This window comes from Nyctereutes procyonoides, unplaced genomic scaffold (genome assembly GCF_905146905.1).
Source record: "Nyctereutes procyonoides isolate TBG_1078 unplaced genomic scaffold, NYPRO_anot_genome, whole genome shotgun sequence".
In the NCBI taxonomy this organism is placed as follows: domain Eukaryota; kingdom Metazoa; phylum Chordata; class Mammalia; order Carnivora; family Canidae; genus Nyctereutes; species Nyctereutes procyonoides.
Window position 1 is genome coordinate 35,982,140 of NW_026575120.1, and position 22,823 is coordinate 36,004,962.

Here is a 22,823-nt window from a genome sequence, read left to right on the forward strand (position 1 = left end):
ATCAAATGTTTAATATTTAGAAGATTTGTAGGAAAGCAGCAGTCAGTCTTTGGAAGATTAATATATAATTTTGAATAACAGTGGAATCTCGAACACTGCCTCCATTTCTGTCCTGCTCTGCTCTGTCCTACCTTCCCCTGCCCTATGCCACGTCAATCCTTACTGGTCTCTCAGATCAGAGGGTCTTACAGGCTAAGCTCAATGTTTGAGATGAAGTAGAATTATTTAGTCTCCCTTATTTTGTCTACAAATGATTTATTAGTTTTAAAACTTAAATGAACTTTTGTTGTTGTTCTTTTTGATGATACAGGGTTATTGTAGGAACTTGGAAAAAATAGACTATTATAAAGAAGTTTGATAATCACTCAGAGACTTTCATTATCCAAAGATAATTATCATTAGCACTCATTATTCCTTTCAGACATTTTCCTTGCATAGAATTGCATTTATACATATGTGTACACAAAATAATGTTAATATTTCAGATATTTAACTTTTTACAAAATTTTTTATGTATTATGATTATTTCCTTTTTATGCCATGGCAGACATAAGAAAGCCTTGCAAGAAGTATTGAAAGAGACTCTGAATTTTATATGTGAAAAAGCATGAACAATGGAATGATCAATAATGGACAAAACAGGAGTGCTTTGGTGGTTAGTCGGTTAAGCGTCTTACTCTTAGTTTCAGCTCAGGTCATAGTCTCAGCATCCTGGGATGGAACAGAGTATCGGGCTCTGTGCTCAGTGAGGAGTCGGCTTGGGGAATTTTCTCCCTTTCCTTCTGTCCCTCCCCCCTACTTGCTCTCTCTCTCTTTAAAATAAATAAATACATCTTTAAAAAATATAATGAACAAAATAATTATTAATTTCTCAGAAAGGATCATTTGTTCTCACAGATGGCACTTTTCTAGGACGCAAATATTTTGTGGAGAATGTGGCACAGGACATGAAAAAAATAGGAATCTTAGGAGTAAAAATATGTGACTCAAGAAATGTGCTGAATAAGCAAGATTTTATTTTCAGTCTTTTACAGTAATTTTAAACGGAACCAGGACACAATAAACTTGGTGCCGTCATTTCATTCCACCACTGTGGTGCTCTCCCCCCCCAGAACCCAGCAGGACAGTCTGAAAAGGCACAAATTGTGAAGATTTTATTGCAGGCAGGGTTTTTATATCCTTGCTCATTGTTTCGCAATCTGCATTGTGATGACTATCATTTTAAATGTTCCATTTCCTCTCTTCAAAGAGGGAATCGTGGATTGGTTCTACCCTAGAGTCTCAGCCAGTGTTATTCTGCATTATAACATTATGTCCTAAGGAGCATGCTCTCATGTATGTTGATTTTAAATTTACTATTTTTAACCACTATAGACAATTTTATGATCTAACATTGTTCCAAGGATCATATTAGCTGAATCTCTGCCATTTGGGGGATATTTTTTATGACTTCTCTATTTTACATCAAAAGTATTAGTGGTTCTCTCTCTCTTTTATAAGCACAAGTCATGTTTATGTTTCTCATGGACATACGTATTTGAAAACAAATGCAATAGCTATCCCCTAGCAAAGCGTGTTCTACATTTCTCCATCAACATTTACAGGTATTTTGTGATTGACTCCAGTCTTGTTTTCAGCCCTACTAAGGTATAACTGACCAACAGTTGTAATATATATATATGAAGTGTGTAATGTGATGGTTTAATACGTATACACTGTGAAAGATTCCCATGGTCAAGTTAATCAACATCTCACACAGTTACCTTTTTTTTTTTTTTTTTTTTTGGTGAGACCATGGAAGTTCTACCCCCGGTAAGCCATATTATGATCACGAGGGTAAGCAACCAATCGATAACACCATTCTATACCAACACAGCCATTCTATTTTCCACTTTCATTACTATATTCAATAAATGACATGAGGTATTCAACACTTTATTATAAAACAGATTTTGTGTTAGATGATTTTTCCCACCTGTAGTGTTCCGAGCACATTGAAGGTAGGCGAGGCCAAGCTATGATGTTTGGTAGATTAGGTATATTAAATGCATTTTCAACTTAAAGTATTTTTCACTTAAAGTGGATTTATCCAGACATAACCCCATTGTGAATTGAGGTCATTCTGGATACCTGGGCGTGGAACTTCTGGATCATATGGTAACTGTGTGTAACCCTGGAAGGAGCTGCACCCAAGCAATTTTCCAAAGCAGTAGCACCATTTTTTGCAATCCAAGCAGCAGTGCATGAATGGTTCAGTTTCTCTCTATCCTTTCGAATACTCGTTTGTCCTTTTGGTTTTAGCCACACTAATGGATGTGAGGTGGTATGTCATTGCTTTAATTTGCATTTTTATAGTAGTAATAATGTGGAGCATCGCTTGTGTGCTTAATTGGCCATCTGTGTGCCATCTTTGGAGAAATGTCTATTCAAATCCTTTGCCCATTTTATTATTTATTTATTTATTTATTTATTTATTTATTATTTTCCTTTGCCATTTATCATTTATTTATTTATTTATTATTTTCCTTCGCCCATTTTATTTTTACTTTTATTTTTTACTTTTAAAAAGATTTTATTAATTTATGAGAGAGAGAGTGAGGCAGAGGCAGAAGCAGGCTCCATGCAGGGAGCCCAACATGGGACCTGATCCCAGTTCTCCAGGATCACACCCTAGGCTGAAGGCAGCACTAAACCCCTGAGCCACCCGGGCTGCCTCCTTTGCCCATTTTAATTTGGATTATATCTTTTTATCGTTGAGTTATAAGTGTTCTTTGTATATTCTGGATGCAAATTCCTTATCAGATATTTGATTTGCAAATGTTTTCTTCCATTCTGTTTTTTTTTTTACTTTGTTGATGGTATCCTTGGAAGCTCAAAAGTTTTTAACTTTTATTTATTACACTTTCCCTCTGTCTTCTTTAGTCATTTGTGCTTTCAATGTCCTAAGAAGGCTTTTTACTCTTGGTCATGAAGAGTAAAAGTCATGAAGATTTACTCTTATGTTTTCCTCTAAGAGTTTTATAGTTTTATCTCTTATATTTGGTCCTATGATCCACTTCAAATTCATTTTTGTGCATGGTGTCCAATTTTTTCTTTTTTTATGTGGATTTCTAGTGTCTTAGCACCATTTTTGATGCTCACTAAGTTTTTATGAGTCTCAAAAATTAACATATATAAAGCACTTAGAAATACCTGGGGATGCATAGAGCAGCACTGAGTAAATATTAGTTATTGTTTTATCATTTATTGTATGGAACTGTCATATGTCTACTTATCCTTCTGCCTCAAAAGACTATCTTTATCTTCATGCCTATGTGCCTGACCTAGTTCCTGACAGACAGTACCTGCTGAATGGATCTCGTTGAATGGATGAATAATATATAGAGTTTCTCTGCTGAGACAGACAGAGGGTAAAGCACAGTTTCAACACTGATGTTCTACTGGGCTTGGCTTGGGTCCCTACCAGAGGGCTTCTCAAAGTTAGAGCACATTGACAGTACCTGCCTTAGGACATCTCTCCAGAACACACAGAATGCAAACTCTGGGTACATCACCCTGCAGAACTAGAATCTTTTCAGCATAGTATTCATTCCTGTGTGACCCTCCTCACCATTTGCTTCTTTCTCCTCTTGTTCCTGAGCATGCACGTAGGGAATGGAATCCCTCCCGAATATCAGAGTCAGCCAAATCTCTTCTGCTGTATCCTTTGCCTTTCAACCCCTCAAAGCTGAAGGTACAAGGCTCACTCCCAGCATCTTCCCAGTCTCTATCCATACACTTTTCCCACATGATCTCATCTAACGTAATGACTCTAAATACCAAGTAAGTGTTGATGACTCGCAAACCTGTTACTCCAGCCTTCCTGAGGTCCAGACTTACATTTTAATTGTCGTCTTCATGTCTCATTTTGGATATCTAACAGGTGTCTCAAACTTAATATGGCCAAAACCGAGTTCCTCCCACAAACATATTCCTCGTCTCAGTAGATGGCTCCATACATTTTCCTAGTGACTGCAGTTAAAAATTTGAGATCCATCCTTGATTCCTCTCTTTTTTTTTTTAAGATTTTAAATTTATTTATTTGAGAGAGAGAGAGAGAGAGCGAGTGAGAGAGAGAGCAAGCACATGGTGGAGAGAAGGGTAGAGGAAGAGGAGCAGAGGGAGAGGGAGAAGCAGACTCCTTGCCGAGTAAGGAGCCCTATGCAGGGTTGGGTCCCAGGATCCTGGGATCATGACCTGAGTTGAAATCAGACTCTTTTTTTTTCTTTCTTTAATATTTTATTTATTTACGAAAGAGAGAGAGAAGCAGGCTCCATGCAGGGAGCCCGACGTGGGACTCGATCCTGGGTCTCCAGGATCACGCCCTGGACTGAAGGTGGTGCTAAACCACTGAGCCACCCGGCTGCCCTGAAGTCAAACTCTTAATTGACTGAGCCACTCAGGCACCGCCTTGATTCCTCTTTATCTCTCATTCCCATATCAGGCAAATCCTACTGAATTTGCTTTCAAAATATGCCAGCATGTTATCACTGCTCACCACCTCCAGTGCTTCTACTTGAGAACAAGCTCGCGTCTGCCCATGAGTGGTCGGATGCAGTAACCGCTGACTGCTCTTTATCCTTATCTTCCCCTATTCCATTCTCTAAGTCATAACCAAGAGGATCTGTTTAAAAACATAGATTAGGTCATGCTACTCCGTTGTTTTAAACTCTCTATTGGCTTTCTATTATGTTAGGATAACATCCAAATTTCTTACCATGACCAACATGACTTTCTTGATCTTGCCCTTTAAGTAAAAGTTGAAATTTCTACCAGGTGCAAAGATTTAATGATAGGAGATTTCAAAGCAAGCTGCCAGTTCACAATATTCAGATTTTCAAAGAAAATGGGCATAAACCTGTTCCATAACTGCTGAAACCCTTTGATAAAATGAAAGGGTTAGACAGTAGAAGAGAGAGGATTTTGTGAAGAATAAGTATGTAGAAAAGCTATGTAATGAAACCCAGTCTGTCAAGGAGGTCTTACCTCAAAGCTGGTGGTGCTCCAGAGCTTTCCTGGGGCCACTTGCAAAGCTTACTGTGTTAATGCTTCAGTTGGGAGGTTTGTAGGCTAAGGTTTTGCTCCTGCTTGGGGAGTTAAGATAATGAGAGACAGACTAGCTAGCTTTTGGGGCAGAGCCAGGAGCATGTGGCCACTTTAGGAGTATGGGGGCAGGGTGAGGGCACCAGCTGCAGACCCCAAGGGAGAGAGCATGTGTGTACAGGTGTCTTGAGATTTGACTAATAGGGCTGCCTAGGGGAGTGAGGAAATGCCAGCAGCAATAATTTGGAGGCAAATGTCTAGGGGCTGAGGATGGAGTCTCAAGAGATCACCCAAAATAGAAAGGCTCTCTCCCCATCAAAGGGAATTGCAGAAGAGAGAGCCCAGTGAGAATCTTCCAGAGCTCCGAAGTTTCCTCATGAAGAGGCATCATCATCATCATCATCATCATCATCATCATCATCATCATCATCATTTGCCAGGCCTGGAAAGTACAAGGCTTTGGTGCTAGTCCAAGTGAGACCCTTCCTGTCCCTTTTCCAGTCTCTACCTGCATTAACCAATCTCGGAGGGGTTGAAGGTACAGCCATCTTGTTATTCTGTGTTCATATATTGGACAGAAATGCCCACTTTCTGTTTTGGGGTCTTTCTGTGGATTAAAGTGATTCTGAGACAACTAGTTTGATAAGTGTGAATAGTCATGTGGCCTGCTGGAGTCCTTATTCTCTGGCAGGAAATGGCTCCCTCACTTGGTAAAATTAGAAGAAATAGTGGATGAGAATGCATGAAATTATGACTTGATAACACTATGAGTTCAGCCAGCCATACATGGCGAAGGCTCTGCTTGCTCTGGCCCCTTAGCCCACGTCACCCCCGAGAATGCCTTCCCAAGCCTACAGGTCTGAAGGAGCAATTTTTCCCTTTCCAGGCAGTCTCTGACAATCTTACTCTTCTGTTTTCTTCGCTGCACTGATTACTACGTGAAAGCATCTTGTTCATGTGGGTTCTTATTGTCAGTTCCATTGGGCTACAGGTTCCACAGACGGAGGAATCCCACCTCTTTGGTTCACTGCTCTATCCCCGGTGACTAGACTAGGTACTCTGTGTACATAAGTGCTCAGTAAATATTTGCTGAGTGAATGCATAAAAACTGTACGAGCAATATAGATCTGAGAGTAGGGGAATTGCATATTCACCAACTTCGGTGAGATCTCTCTTTCTGTTGTGGATTAGTCATTTTCATGTAATTCTACATGTACGCTGCAGTAGTGACAACTTTTACATTATTTGTATAACTGTTTCTCTTTTATCACAAGGTCACCATCCAAAAGGATACACTTACATTAAAAAAACGTTTCAAACAAATGTGGAGAAAGGACAGATTTGAAGTATTAAAGAGAAAATATTTGACTATGAATCAACTCGACTATATTTTCATTCAAGAAAATATTTTTGCTTTTTATTTTTTTATTTTTTTAAAGATTTTATTTATTTATGAGAGACACAGAGAGAGAGAGGCAGAGACACAGGCAGAGGGAGAAGCGGGCTCCATGCAGACAGACCGATGCCAGGACTCCAGGATCACGCCCGGAGCCAAAGGCAGACACTCAACCACTGAGCCACCCAGGAGTCCCTATTTTTGCTTTTTAATATGGTCTCACAGGGATCTCTTTTTAATGCTGGTGTTGGAGGACAGGATAGCACATGCACCTTGTAAGCTATGGTATCTCAGTGTGACAGATAGACACTAAGATGGTTTCCCATGACCTCCACCTTTGGTGTCTGCACCTTTTTGTAACCCCCACCCTTTGAGTGTCCCTGTAGACTGTGACTTGCTTCTATCCAACAGAATATGGCAAAAGTGATAGGTTGTTACTCCTGGGACTGTTCTATGCCATTCAAGACTCCATCTTGCTAGCTAGCTTGGCCTAGAGGCTATCTTTGCCTTACTTTGATGAAGTAAGGCACCATGTTGAAACGGTCCACCTGGCACAGACTGCCGGTGGCCACCGGGATCCGAGGGAGCCTTCAACCATCACGCAGTAAGAGGCAGGTGGCCCTCATTCCCACCACCACATGGAAATGGGTTCTCTCACTGGAACATAAAACCAATTTAAACCATTATCAGCCACTTATACCTCAGAGTCCAGGAACGATTTAAGAAGAGATTTGGTAGAAATATGGACCAAGGCTCTGACCTTGGTCCTATGACTGCTCGTAGGTGAGGGTGGATGCGTAACAGGGAAACTCAGCTGGAGACAGACTCGTCTCCATCGTTTAGGTCTTGGCCACATGAGTGTCTCTGTATACTTGTCGCCTATATAATTAATGTCTTACGAGTGATCTGATGGGGGGAGATACGTTTATAGGGCTTGAGGGGGAATCAGAAGGCTGGAACTCAGTCAGAGACGCGGAAAAACCCTCTACATTGATGCTAACGATGGTAGCATGCAGGCAAAAGCGGAACAGGCAAATCAGGGGCAGTCGGTGTGCCTCGTGGTAACCGAACCCGCGGGGAATTTGCATCCTCACTGAACTGAGCTCTCGTGTCCCCTGGAGCCCAAGCATCTGCCTTCTAAGTGGGCTCTGGTTCAGATGTAGAGGAAGACATCGGTCTTCTCACATCCCCAGGGAAAGATCCAAAGGGGGGCCGTGGGTGGGGGTAGGGAGGAGGCCAGGGGCCAAGACAAAGGCTCAGAGTGGTGGGGAGAGCGGAGAGGCCAAAATGCAGCCCGCCGTCTCCGCCTGCTTCATGCTGCTCTTTGTCCTGCTGTGTGTCCTGGGGATCCTGGCCAACGGCTTCATCGTGCTGGTGCTGAGCAGAGAGAGGATGCGGCGGGGGAGGCTGCTCCCCTCCGACGTGATCCTCCTTAGCCTGGGCGCCTCCCGCTTCTGCCTGCAGTGCGTTGGGATGATGAACAACTTTTACTACTACCTCCACCTGGAGGAGTACAGCACGGGCCTGGCTCGGCAATTCTTTGGCCTCCACTGGGACTTCCTGAACTCGGCCACCTTCTGGTTCGGCTCTTGGCTCAGCGTCCTCTTCTGCATGAAGATCGCCAGCTTCACCCACCCCACCTTCCTCTGGCTGAGGTGGCGGCTCCCAGGCTCGGTGCCCTGGCTCCTCGGGGCTTCCCTCCTGATCTCCTTCCTCGTCACCCTGCTCTTCTTTTGGGGAAACCATGCCGTGTATCAAGGATTCCTAATCAGAAAATACCCCGGGAACATGACCTTCCAGCAGTGGAGCAGGAGGCTGGAAATTCACTATTTCTTGCCCCTGAAATTCATCACCTTGTCAGTGCCTTGCTCCGTCTTCCTGGTGTCCATCGCACTGTTGATTAATTCCCTGAGGCGACACAGGGGGAGGATGCGGCGCGGCGGCCACGGCCTGCAGGACCCCAGCAGCCAGGCTCACACCAGGGCCCTGAAGTCCCTCGTCTCCTTCCTCATTCTGTATGCTCTGTCCTTTGCGTCCCTGGTCATCGATGCTGCGGGTTTCTTCTGCTCGCAGAGTGACTGGTACTGGCCCTGGCAGATTTTAATCTACCTGTGCACCTCTGTCCATCCCTATATCCTCATCCTCAGCAACCTCCGGCTCCGAGGGGGGTGCAGGCAGCTACTTCTGTTGGTCAGGGGCTCCCAGCTGGCCTAGGTGGCATGGTCCCATCCAGACCCCCAGAGGGGACTCGGGGACGATGACAGAGCCAGTGCCCACGGACGCAGAAATAGCTTCATGGGCAGAGAGATACCCATTGGATTCGACTCTGGGCTCCCCACCTTGGGGAGTGGAGGGGGAGTCAAATCTGGAGATGCTCTGAGTGAGACTCCTTCCTTGGGACACTGGTAAATCGGGCCCCCTGGGGCTCAGAGAGCCAGTATTGTCCAGAAATTCAGAATGTAAAATTTAGTCTACTGTCCGTTTTGTATCCCCTCCATTCCACGGCAGCTTTAAGTTAAAAAAGTCTTGGGGCGGCCCGGGTGGCTCAGCGGTTTAGTACCACCTTGGGCCCAGGGCATGATCCTGGAGACCGGGGATCCAGTCCCCACATCGGGCTCCCTGCATGGAGCCTGCTTCTCCCTCTGCCTGTGTCTCTGCCTCTCTCTCTGGGTCTCTCATGAATGGATAAATAAAATCTTAAAAAAAAAAAAGTTCAAAAAGTCTTGATTAGGGGCGCCTGGTTGGCTCAGTCAATTAGTGTCTGCCTTTGACCCAGGTCATGATCCTGAGTCCCACGATGAAGCCCCGAGTCGGGCTCCCTGCTCAGCAGGGGGAGCCTCCGTCTCCCTCTCCCTCCGCAGCTCCCCTGGCTTGTGTTCTCTCTCTTACTCTCTCTCTCAAATCAATAAATAAAATCTTAAAAACAAAAATTCTTGATTAACAGTACATGTGATCTCAACAGCCTCCCAGGGAATGAAGAGAAAATGTGCTTATGGCTGAGCTAGGGTGTGGATGGGGAAGGAGCATCCCTCCTGAGCATAATGTGATGGTTGCCATGGGAGCCCCAGAGGACCGTAGTTGTGGCCCACAGTGATGTCTAGAGGAGCCCTCCCTTCCGTGGAGATTCTTTCGTTCTCGCCACCCTTGGAGAATTTGATTTTAATTTTGTGAAAACCGCTGGAAGGTTTCTCGACACCAACCCATCTCTTTTCTCATGATTTTTTCCATTGTTCTGCATTCGGTTTTCGCCCCTCTGAGGTCTCAGTGGCAGCCAGACTTATTCCATGTTTATTCTTCCTTTAGAATCTCACATTGCGATTTTCCCCATTTCCAAATTGCCTCTGGAACTTTTTTTGTTTCTCCTCAAGCAAAAGTCACAAAGTCCCATGTCGACTGAATAAGCATGTACTTTTAGTTCTGAAAAACGAAGACTCAAGAGTTTCACTTAGTTTGTGTCCCAAAACTGTTTAACCTCCTTTTGTTTCAGGAATCACCCCATTAAATCTTATGTTTAAATATTGTTTTCAAATAGTTTGCTCCAATTACTATACAAACATTTCTAGAAGTAATTTCGGAAAAAAAAATTCTATTTAGAGTTGGGTGCCTCGAAGGCAGGCTTAAGAATTTTTGCTCAAAGACGCCAGTGTGCAAATTTCCGAGTCTTAACTCCCAACTGGATTCCTGGCAGGGACAAATTTTAATGTTCTCTGAGAGTGAAAACAAGTTGTATATGCTGCCGAGTAGAAGTACACTCATGGACTAAAATCTTTGTGCAGATGCAGATTATTCTATATTTTTACTCTAAACATGTATTTTTAATAGGTAATATATTTGCATGGTTAAAAATTCAAAATGTACTGAAGAGTGTATGTTAAAAAAAATCTCTCTCCTACTTTTCCCCTCTGAGGCACTCTTAATAGTTTTATGTCTGTCCTTGAGATATTTCATTCTATAGCAGAAAGCCACTAATATCAAACTACCAAACCAGTCAACCAGCTTACTTATGTATTCCATACTAGTAACTAACTAACTAACTAACTAACTAACTAACTAACTAACTAACTTATTAACTATGTTCTCCTAGTCTCCTTCTACACAGACGGCTGCACAGTATGCATGCTGCTCTGCTCCTTGCCCTTTCTACTTAATAATTATCTTGGAGATCTTCACATTGTGGGAACACGTAGCATTTCCTCACTTTGGGGTTTACCGTTTTTTTGTTTTTGTTTTTGTTTTGACATAGATGCACCACAATGTCTTTAAATGGTCACTAGTTTGTGGTCATTTAAGTTGCTTCCTGTCTTTCCCTATTATGACAATGTTGCAATGTTGAATGAATCTCCTACGTAAGTAATCTTGCACATGTGCCAGTTAACTGTAGGATAAATTCCATGAAATGGGATTACTGGGTCAAGTGGCATGTGCATTTCTAATTTTGACAGATACTGTCCTCTATAGGTTTGGATCAATTTACTTCCCCATCAGCAATTTATGAGTGCACTTATTTTCACACTTCCTTTTTTGCCGATCTGTTAGGTAAAAAATGGCCTATTAGTAGAGTTGTCATTTGCGTGATTCCAATTTTGAGTAAGGTTTATTATTTTATGTTTAGAGTCATTTGTGTGTTTATTTTCTGTAAGCAGTCTATATCTTCGCTTAATTTTAGATTTGAATTTTTGCTTTTTTGTCTTATTGGCTTACGGGAGCTCTTTATATTTTAGAGAAATCAACTCTTTGTTGTTGTTGTTGTTGTTTTTAAGATTTTATTTATTCATGAGAGACACAAAGAGGACAAGAGGCAGAGACACAGGCAGAGGGAGAAGCAGGCTCCACGCAGGGAGCCTGATGTGGGACTCGATCCTGGGTCTTCAGGATCAGGCCCTGGGCTGAAGGCAGGCGCTAAACTGCTGAGCCACCCGGGCTGCCAGAGCTCTTTGTTTTTGATACAAGAGGCAAAACACTCCCCCACCCTCAGTGGCTTTCATTTTAATTTTTCTTGATACCAATATTAATTTTAAAACTTTTTTTATTTTGAGATTTTATTTAATCATTTATTTCTTTGAGAGAGAGGAGGAGAGAGAGAGAGAGAGAGAGACCAAGCACAGTTGGGGGGAAGGGCAGAGGGAGAAGCAGACTGTGTGCCAAGCAGGGAGCCTGATGTCAGGCTCCATTCCAGGACCCTGAGATCATGACCTGAGCTGAAGGTAGATGCTTAACCGACAGGCCCACCCAGGTACCCCAAAACCTTTTTGTTTTGAAGCAATTATAGACTCCCAGGAAGTTGTAAGAATAGTACAGAGCCCTAGGTCCCCTTCACCCGGCTTCCTTCAGGGGTGGCATCTTGCATTGCCATAGTATGATCTGGACACTGGGTCGATGCAGCAATGCACTGACACAGGTGCATTGCTGCTAAGAAGAGTGTATGCAGTTTTCCCTCTTCTTTCAAACCTGGATTCGTGTGTATATGTGATTTGATGCAATTCTATCCCATGTGCAGATTCATTTAGCCATAATCGAGGAACAGAACTGTTCTATCATCCCAAAAGAAGTCCTTCACGTTACCCTTTTGCATTGTATCTGCCTCCCACCTTACCCTCCGCGTGTTTTTGCATTTTACTTTTATAATATATTTTTTGCCATGCAGATTTTTTTGTTTTTTTTGTTTTTGCTTTTGTTTTTTGCTGTACTTATTTATTGCTGTGTTTATTTAAAACAATAATGACTGCTTGGATTTTGTCTCATAGTTTAAAGGCATTCCTCACTTTGATATCATAAAAAAAAAACCTGCCTTTTAGTTTCTTCTAGCATTTTTATGCTTTCATTTTTTTATTTAAATACTTGGTCTTTGTGGAATGTATTCTGATATAAGATATCCTATGTGGATGAATTCTATTTTTTTTCCAAATGATTTGCTTGTTGCTTTAACACTTTTTTTTTTTGCTTTAACACTTTTTATTATATATATTTTTTCTCTGCTTATTTATTTATTTATTTTTGAAATTTTTTTTATTATTTATTCATGATAGTCATAGAGAGAGGAGAGAGAGGCAGAGACACAGGCAGAGGGAGAAGCAGGCTCCATGCCAGGAGCCCGACGTGGGACTCGATCCTGGGACTCCAGGATTGCGCCCTGGGCCAAAGGCAGGCGCTAAACCGCTGAGCCACCCAGGGATCCCTTTTCTCTGCTTATTTAAAAGCTACTTTTTATCATTACCAAATCCCTATGCATATTGGCTTATTTTTACACTTTCTCTTCTGTTTTACTATCTTGCTATAATCATGTGTGCCACCACCACAGCATTTTGACTATTTTAGGTTTATGATATTTGAATGACTAGTAAACTAGTCTTCATTAATCTTCTTTTCTAATTTTCATGGCTATTATTTTAAAAATAATAGTATCTGGTCCCAAACAAAAATTTCTTTTTAGGAAAATTAAATTGGATACTGCTAATGTATAATTCAGCATAAGGAAACATACAGATCTGTGATGTTGAGCCTTTCTGTTCAAGAATATGGTATGCTTCTCCGTTTATTTAAGATTTCATTACTTTCAGTAGTGATTTAATGTTTTAAAATACAGATTTTTTTTACATGATGTAATGTGAATGCCTATGTATAATTGACCCTTTATGCCTTAGTTTCCTGGCATATTGCCTGAGGTGATAACAAGTAATTGCAAAGATTGAAGTAGGTAATGTATTTGCATGACACATTAGTGTTCATTGTAACTGGTTAATAATTATTATAGTATTGCATAGCTAATATTTGAAAAATTATTATTATTATTTTCTGTATCTGCATTAGTATGAAAAAAGTAGAGAAACTCGAGTATGGCAAGGACCTTTCTAGTCACCAGGAAAGACTAGTGTTTTTTTTTTTTCTTTCTTTGACATCTCTTGTTTTTTTCCCATTCTTTCAATTTTTTTCAACTGTTAAATCAGGCCAATAGGCTTGATATGAGTGAGATAAAGAAAAAACCACTTGTGGTGGGTAAGAAATCATTGAGAAAGGATTTTGATGCTGAAGGGGGCCACTGGAGACTCACTAAGGGGCAGTGACTCTCAGAGATTAGTTTACTTATGCAACTTTTTATTTTAGTTTTTATTTAAATTCCAGTTAGTTAACATACAGTGTAATATTAGTTTTGGGTGTATGATATAGTGATTCCACACTTTCATACATTACCTGGTGCTCATCACAGCAAATATCCTCCTTGATGCCCATTACCTCTTTCTCCCATCCCCCACCCACCTCTGGTGGACCATCAGTTTGTTCTCTGTAATTAAGATTCTGTTTCTTAGTTTGTGTCTTCCCTCACCCTTTGTTCATTAAAAAAAAAAAAGTTATTTTTCAAACTCCAATGCAGGGCTTGAACTCATGACCCTGAGATCGAGACCTGAGCTGAAATCAAAGTTGGATGCTTAACTGACTGAACCACCCATGGGCCCCTGTTCATTTGTTTTGTTTCTTAAATTCCACATAGTGAAATCATATGGTATTTGTCTTTCTCTGACTGACTTATTTTGCTTAGCACTTAAATAGCTTTTGACATCAGCTAAGGGAGACAAAAAAAGAGACAAGAGTTTTGTTTTATTTTTTTGTTGTTGTTGAAGACATAAAGGGGAATGGAGTTATCTAGCTGTTATCTTTAAACTTTGTTCCGTGTTATGAGTTATAATGTTGCTATATTGAGCTGTTCTAATGAGAAAAGAAGTGAAAAGACTAAGAAAAATAAATTGGAGATTAAATCAATGGGAAATCAGATTGATTGGTGGACTTTGGACCATGTGCTAGGCTTCCACAGCACTCTTCTGGTAGCATTTCCTATTGATCCAGCTCTGTGGTGTCGGGAAGGCTTAGCTGAAACCCCTATCTTATCGACCTGTGGCAAATATCACAGCTCACTGCTAAAGGTTTCATAAAAGAAATTTTGCAAGATTTAAAAACATAATCCAAAGCAATACATAAGTCAGGATATGTTAACCTTTTAGAGGGCCGCAGATTGTTTGAGGATGTATTTGATTAGCAGATATTTTTGGGGTGCCTACCTATAGACAGTGCCCCATGCTGAGGATAAAGCGGTGAGCATTACAGACGTCATTTCTACTGCCATGGTGTTTACAGTCTTGCAGGGAGCCAGGGGCAAACTGTCTAGTCATACAAATGAGCATATCACTACAAATTTCTCAGGAGGTGATAACATTGTGGATGAGATGACGGTTAAACACACAATTCCAGGTGCTTGTAGGCCTGAAAACCTATCAGTAAGTTCCAGGCTGAGAACCCTGGTCTCTAGTGGTATCTTGGTTGTGTGATTATGTGAAGCCAAGAGTGCTGTAGGGGGGAGATTTTTGTTCTAGATAAAAGAGGCTGCATTTGTGCTCTGCTGGCAAAGCAAGGAGGTCTTGCCATCAGGATCCCCTGCCATGGAAATTCCCAGATCTGTTCAGAATGGTCACAGAACGATGGTCCCTCATGCTCATTTATTTACTCCCTCATTTATCTTCTGAGTGGCTCTAGAAATCCTCTCCTAATGTAGTTTGAGTTTTTCTCTCCTAGGCTTCATGCATTGGTTTATTCCCCATGGGGTGGAAAAAAAAAGTATGAAGGCTGTGCCAGCCTAATGCCTTTGTTGAGACTCAGACCCATTTTGTGAATCAGTATTAAAAAAGCAGACTCCAGGGCAGCCCTGGTGGTGCAGCGGTTTGGCGCCGCCTGCAGCCTGGGGTGTGATCCTGGAGACCCGGGATCGAGTCCCGCATCGGGCTCCCTGCGTGGAGCCTGCTTCTCCCTCTGCCTGTGTCTCTGCCTCTTTTCCTATGAATAAATAAATAAAATCTTAAAAAAAATAAATAAAAAAGCAGACTCCAAATCCCTCCTTAACCAGGATGGGACCTGTCTAACCAGAGGATTGCCTCCTGAGATATGGCATGAGATCAGAAACAACAAGGTTGTTATCAGAGGTGACGCTCACAAAAACGCTAGGTAAACTGTTTATTTTTACTCAGTCTTCAGAGTGTTACTCAGATGGAATGGTTATCTTTTCATTAAAAAAAAAAGAGGAAAGTAGAAGGCACTTTACAGTTATACCCTCTGTTCAATCTCTATTTCAAGATCTGTTCACTTTTACTTTTAACATTTCCTTATGTTTTAAATAATTTCTGGTCTACATTCTTCCCAACTCTTTTGGTTTTTGAAACCTCATCTACCCACTCTACGAAGTCCACCCTAATTAGAGGAAGTTGAATGATAAATAGTTGTTTCACTTAACTCCCTCTAGTTAAGCATGGAATAGAGTTTGTTGGACTAAAAGAAGAAAAAGTCTGTGCTATTGGTTTTTGCCTCAGTTGGTCCAACAGGCCTGGGGCAGAGGAAGAGGACAGCTTCTGGACACCTATCAGGTGTGTTAGTCCCTAAATCAAAAACTCTGCTGTCTTGCCAGGGCCTCTAAAGTAAATTCCTTGACCGAGTCTTCACAGCCCTACCAAGCCCATCCCCTCTTTGCAGCCTTATTTCCGCCTCATAACTCCTCAGAATGAAGTCTTGGCTCTAACCAAACTGGTTTGCTCACTCTTTCCCAGACACAACTCCGTTTTTTCTACCTCCTCACTTCATTTGTGTCATTCCCCCCGCCCCCGGAATGAACACGTCTCTCTTGACTCCCTCAACTGTCCAAATTTGCCCATTTTCCATGGTCCAGTTTAATTTTTTCCTCCCCTTTAATGCTTTTGCAAACCATCCAGATTTTTCCCCTTCATGGGAGAATTTTATGAGTTCTGTGGGGTTTTTAATCTCTATCTTGTATTTGGTAATTAACCAAATATTCCCTTATTGTATTTTTTGCATTGTAGGATTATGTTGCAGTCTTTCTTTCTTTCTTTCTTTCTTTCTTTCTTTCTTTCTTTCTTTCTTTCTTCTTCTTTTCTTCTCCTTCTCCTCCTCCTTCTTCTTCTTCTTTTCTTTCTTTCTTTCTTTGTCCCACTTATCTCTTATCTTTCTAGTCTTCAGGTTGTGGGAAGGATCTCCCAGACTTTGTATGTCTCTTGCAGCACCTGGTGTGGTGTATGGCACACAAATATATTTACTGATTGATATTTCTTTCTGAGATCTGAATGGTGTTCCAGGTCCTTATTGCTCCCAGCACTTGGGAGGAGGATGTTGGTATGATAACTGTGGTGAGCAAGGGCTTCAGGCAGGGCAAGGAAGAGGTGTTCATTAAATGTGGTATTTGGTGATTGACTGCAGAGGCCAAGTTGACATTTAGGGCAGCGGTGAATGTGGTTGTGAGGATTATGCTAACGCTCACCCAGTCAACAACTGTTTGACATTTCTGATTAATTTAAACTGTTTTTGAATCTTGAGGAGCCTGGGCCAGAGCTACAAAGAAGATTTCAGAACTTAAGTCATTATCTATATATGTCTTCAAAAACAAAGAGTGCATTTTTCACACATGGACACATACATACCACACAATGTGCACAGTTGTACTAATACTTAATCCTTAGTATTAAGTACTAAGAAAGACTTAGTACCAGCTTCACTGTCCTTAGGAAGCAGCCTTCTCTTTCTACTTCTGAGTTTGTCTGTAGTTCTCTATTAACACAACTGGGTTCCTAGCCAGCATTCAGCTCTGTGCACCAGTAGCACCACTACCCTGGAGCCCACCATTACAACATGGTGTGTGTGACATCCACACAGGCCATGTGGTTCAGCACACGTGCCCACAGGTGGGCAGGTGCATGATGACCAGTGTCTACACCACAAAATTCACTAGGCTTATAAGCCAAGAGACTGCTGTCACATAATGCAAGGGGTCACAGGCAGTCATGTAGCGGTCACAGGCCATAGGAGCCAGCAGCAGGATCTTGGTATCCCTCAGGGCCAGTGAGAAGAAGAGCTGGATCCCACATCAGATGAAGAAGATGGTCTTCTTCTCCAGGAGAAAGTGTACCAGCATCTGAGGAACCCCCTAGAAGTGTATCAGACATCCAACACCAAGAGGTTGCAGAGGAAGAAGTACATGGGCAGGTGCAGTCGTGCATCCAGTCCGGTCAGGAGGATGATGAGCCCATTGCCCAGCAGGATCAGCAGGTAGGCAGCCCCAAATAGGACAAAGAATCCAGCCTGGGCCTGCCTGTCATGGAGAGCCCCAGGAGGACAAACTCACTTTCCCAGGTCAGGTTATCACTCTTCATGCAGCAGGTGGGCTAGGCTGTTGGCAGGAGGAGGTAGTTTAGAGAGGCCAGAATCAATCAGAATTCATAGTCTGGGCCTAAACAAAGGACCTTAAGCAAGACTGCAAGAATTTCTATGTTTTTTTTTTTTTTTTCCATTAGACTCTGAGCTTCTTGAAATCAGGGACCTTTTGCGATTTTTCTTTTCTTTTTTTTCAGAGGGAGACACAGAGAGAGCGCCTGTGGCTTGGGGGGAAAGGGAGAGAGAGAATCTTAAGCAGGCTCCACGCTCAGTGTGGAGTCGCTCCCGGGGCTTGATCTCATGACACTGAGATCATGACTTGAGCCTTAATCAAGAGTTGAATGCTCACATGACTGACCCACCCAGGTGCCCATGTGATTTTTCTTTTTATTCAAAGATTTCTAAGAATTGTTTCACAATAAAATTTTTTGAGTACACAAATTAAAAAAAAAAAGTTTAAAGTAGTGGCTTTGAGGATTATTCTCTGATCCTAAGATGTAGGACTTGTGTTCTGGACTTCCTCCTTGTCATTGCTACTCACGCTGGAGCTCGTGGTTCTTCCTGTCTCTCCCATAAGCCAGGCTGGGTCAGTGACTGAGAAAATCGCTCACTTGGTTCTCAGTGTGCTGATTAATCAGGCTTATTCTTGGGTTGATAAGATCAGGGCCTCATTGTAGAGCATTATATTAACTATAATTATGTCCCAACTTCTTGTGATTATGCTATTTCCTTGGTGAAATGCTGACATTTATTTGAATGGCAAAGTAAGTGATTTATAAAAGATGAATGCATACATCACGTAGTTGCAGTGAGAGCGTTTGGAACCTTATGGTGCCCACGGATGAAGTCAGTAAGGGAGTGCCTCTGAAACCCTTTGAGCTTTGCCATGTGTAAATCTTTCTGTCATAGCAGAGACAGGTTTGCCCTTGGAACGCCTCCCTGTTTACTTTGCTGGTCTTTAGCCTCTATCAAAGGAAAACATGTCATATTTTCCCGTCGTAAAATTGAGCAATTTTATAGTCTTTGTCTGTTGATAGCAACTCCCCCTAGCTGCATTGCCGTACTCACATTATGTGTCTTTGCAACTTCAGGGGAGGAGATAGTGCTTTTGGCTAGTTTAGGAATAAGGAGAGACCACAGGGATGTGGAGAAGAGTCCGACTGCTGGAAAAGTCCATCTGGATGCCCACTGGGGAAGCTTGATATGGAAGGAAAAAGTCTAGATAGTAGGATTTGCCTATGAAAATCCCTCATGACCCATGGTGGACACCAGAGCAGTGCCTGCTGTAGTAGCTACACAGAAGAATCACGTGGCACACTCTGAAGACTCCAGAAGCCCAGACCATACTCCAGAGCAATTAAGTCACAATCTTGGGTGAGTGAAACACAGATATTAGTATATTTGTAACTTTTAACGTTTCCCAAACAATTAAAATAGGAAGCTAAGATTGAGAACCACTGCTTTAGGTGGAACCTTTTCATCTTATTTTTGAAGATTCAGGACATGTTCTTTTTGGGAGAGGAAAATATTTTGAGATAAATCTCAAAGAGTTTCTGTGAGGAAAGATCTTTTGGGCTAAGCTTCTCATTCTTTGTTTGAACAAGTTGAGGCCAAGAGAGTTTAAATGATTTGCCTCAAATTCGACTAAATCAGTGAGAAAATGATCCTTGATATCTTGTTTTTCTGGTGTGTGTTGGGTTTTCCTGTAGTCTCGATTTCTTAGATCTTGTCCAAACACAATGTTTCAGAGTATCTTAGGGTCAGGGAGGAGGTAGTAAATAATCAAGTAAGATAATGTGTGAAAAAAACCCTCATAAACTTTACAGCAGTATCTAAATGAGAAGGATTTGTATTAAAGATATGAGAGATGGGCCGTAGAATCCAATGAAATGGAGATGAAAACAATTCAAGCAAGTCTTCCTAACCAGGTGTGAAGATGAGGCTCACAGCTGGATGCGGGTGAGGAGGGCAAAGCTGCTAGACACCACCCCCTCTCTCTAGCCAGTTGGAACCCACTCTTCCTCCTTTCAGTCCTATGGCTAGAAGGTGTCACTGTAGGAAATACTAAAAATAGAGATTGGCTTTGGCAGGGTACCCCGCTGATTTTCAGAGCCTCACACTTGAGGTGGAACCCCAGATTTTCACAAAAACTATTTCTTTCATCAGTGCAGTAAGTAGCCAAATTTTACTCTCCAAATGTGGCTCCTGAGTGCCCAGAACAGCAACTGAAGTTCTCACCATGGAAGAGAATAAAATGCTAAATAAGAACACAGAAATAAAACAAAAAAAAAAAACAAAAAACAAAAAACAAAACAAAACAAAAAAAAAACCTGGGAGGACTTTCAAGATTGTCATTTCAACTTTGTCGTTTCACAAAATGAGGAAACTGAGGCTCCGGGAGCAGAAGTGAATGCACGAAGTGGTTCCACGAGCTAGGAGCAGAACTGGACTGGATCTGGTATTCTCCCTTGTTCTCCCTGCTACATCATGTTGTATTATCACTTGGAGCACACAGAGTATGTCATAGCTGCTAGTGGGGAGCAGCATCCCCCCAGGACGATGTGTGGGACAGGTCTGACTTATGGAGGAGGTGGTGATGTCAGGAAAGGTGTAGTGTATGGGATGTTGCTCCAGGGGGGACTTTGAATTGCCACAAAGTAATGCAGGGAAACTGTCTGAAGAGCAGTTTGGAGAGGCCAGCAGACTAGACTGGTGGTGCGTTCATTAGAGCAGCTGACTTCCTTCTGTTTCATCTGCAAAAGGGAGACATCCGCCCTGGAGTTCAGTGAGAGTAGGGAGCCCACACACCTGGACTCTCAACTTTCTCTGCAGCCAGGGGGTAGAATGAGAAAAAAAAAACCCTCCAATAAGCCTTACCTTTTCACTTTCCTTTTATGACTTCTAACAAACTACCTGCTTGAAGGGTATAGAGAGTGTTTTCTCTTTTTACTGTACCCCTTTCTCATGTCCAGCAGAGGTTGGCATATAGAGTTGCTGGACAGACTGACCGAATGAACAAATAGTAAAGAGCGGTTTCCTTAAACTTTACCCTCTCCTCTAGGAGCTCAGGATCCCCTCTCATCTAGTATAGAACTTTCTTATTGATGAGATTATTGATTATTCAGAGTCCGCTCTGTAATAACACCTCAATAATACTCCACTCAGAAGGGTCTCTTGAGGGTCTAGTTTTTTTCCTCCTGATTGCTAAGTGTCCTTCAAATAAGCTGAATCTCTCTTTAAAGGGATAAGGGCCAAGAATTCTTTTTCTTTTCTTTATTTTTATTTTTACTTTTTAGAGAGAGAGAGAGAGAACACACATGAGTGAGGGTTGTGTGTGGGGGGGTCGGAGCAGAGAGAGAGAGAGAGAGAGAGTCCTAAGCAGGCTTTTTGCTCAGCACAGAGCCCAACACAGGGCTTGATCTCATGACGCTGAGATTGTGACCTGAGCCAAAATCAAGAGTCGGACACTTCACTGACTGAGCCACCCAGGTGCCCCGCACCCCAATTCCTTTTAAATTCTAAAAGTTAAACAGTAGTGTAAGTAGGAAAATATTTTGGACCTGCTGTCCTTTTTCCTAACCTGTAACTTAATGAATTAGTGTCTTCTTCATATAAACTAGATGTTTGCACTCCTGCCATAAACAATAGAATATGAGTATTATTTTATATACATAGGTATGTTTTCATTATAATGATTGAAAGATGGCTCAGTAGATTACTGTCCCTTCTAAATTAATTTTTTTAATTTTTATTTATTTACGATAGTCACAGAGAGAGAGAGAGAGAGAGAGAGAGAGAGGCAGAGACACAGGCAGAGGGAGAAGCAGGTTCCATGCACCGGGAGCCCGACGTGGGATTCGATCCCGGGTCTCCAGGATCGCGCCCTGGGCCAAAGGCAAGCACCAAACCGCTGCGCCACCCAGGGATCCCCTACTGTCCCTTCTATATTGTAATTTAATGAAGCATTATAGCTCAACCAGTAAAAAAAGCAATATCCTCGTCTTTAGTTGACACCTTCCAAGCTTTAATAGGTTTTATAAAAAAGATCCCCCTACACAAGTTTGCTCATTCAGTGATCTCGCTGATCATTTTGTACTTTGGTTACGTCAGAAGGTGTACTAGCATATCACACGGCTCAATGCTAGATGTTCCATAGATACGTGATGAAGATAAAGAAAACATATTAAATTATAAGAGCTTGTGATTTGTTCTTCCACACTTACTAAAGAGAAAGAACTGAGGTTTCTTTGCTGTGCAAATGCAAACACTGGGCAAAGACCAGGCCAACACTGAAACATGGAGGCATTAGAGAAAACAAAAGATAATTTTGTTGATTTGTGGGGAGAGAACTTAATAGTGAGGGAAGGAGAATTAAAACATTTTGACTGGAGATCGGGCTAAGTGCCTCACGTGGGAGTGGGAGCAGGGAGGGAGGATGGCCAATGAAGGGCGGTGGTGGTGGTAGGGGAGAAGGAGGTGAGCAGGGCTGAAGGAGGGAGGGAGCTGACATTCAAGGAAGGGGAAAGAAGCAGACGAAGTCTTAAATAAAAAATGAAAAAAAAAGTTTTGCTGGACATTTCTCCAAAGAAGATGTACAAATGGCCAACAAGCCCATGGAAAGATGCTCAGCGTCATTTGTCATTAGGGACATGAAAATCAAAACCAGGGTGGGATATAATTTCCTACATACTGAGATGGCTGCCATCAAAGAAACAAAAGCCAAATGTTGGGAGGATGTGGAGAAGTTGGAACCCTTCGTGGGTGGGTGGGTGGTTCAGCTGTGATGGACAGCACTTCGGTAGGTCCTCAAAAAGTTAAACATAGAATTACCATGTGATCCAGCAATTTGACTCCAAGATATATACCCTAAAGGATTGAAAACAGGTTTTCATACAAAAACATGCACAGGGGGACGTCTGGGTGGTTCAGTGGTTAAGCGTCTACCTTAGGCTCGGGTCGTGATCAGTGGGTCCAGGGATCAAGTCCCGTATCAGACTCCCCACAAGGAGCCTGCGTCTCTCTCTGCCTGTGTCTCTGCCTCTCTCTGTATCTCTCGTGAATAAACTAATAAAATCTTTAAAAAATATGTACATGAACATTTATAATAGCACTACTCACAGCAGCCAATAGTTAGAAAGAATGCAAA

At 42.1% G+C, this 22,823-nt stretch overlaps 1 protein-coding gene and 1 pseudogene across 1 annotated transcript; one reads left to right on the top strand and one right to left on the bottom strand.

Moving 5' to 3' along the window:
• Positions 1-7,765: 7,765 nt before the first annotated feature.
• Positions 7,766-8,692, top strand: LOC129515698 (taste receptor type 2 member 41-like). Its single transcript, XM_055334723.1, has one exon. The coding sequence runs from the start codon at positions 7,766-7,768 to the stop codon at positions 8,690-8,692; it is 927 nt and encodes a 308-aa protein (XP_055190698.1).
• An 8,385-nt stretch (positions 8,693-17,077) lies between these two features.
• Positions 17,078-17,676, bottom strand: LOC129515769 (putative olfactory receptor 13C6; annotated as a pseudogene).
• Positions 17,677-22,823: the final 5,147 nt, after the last annotated feature.

What these genes read in the sequence shown, in the direction of transcription:
- LOC129515698 (XM_055334723.1), top strand. Translation starts at nt 7,766, where the DNA reads ATGCAGCCCGCCGTCTCCGCCTGCTTCATGCTGCTCTTTGTCCTGCTG.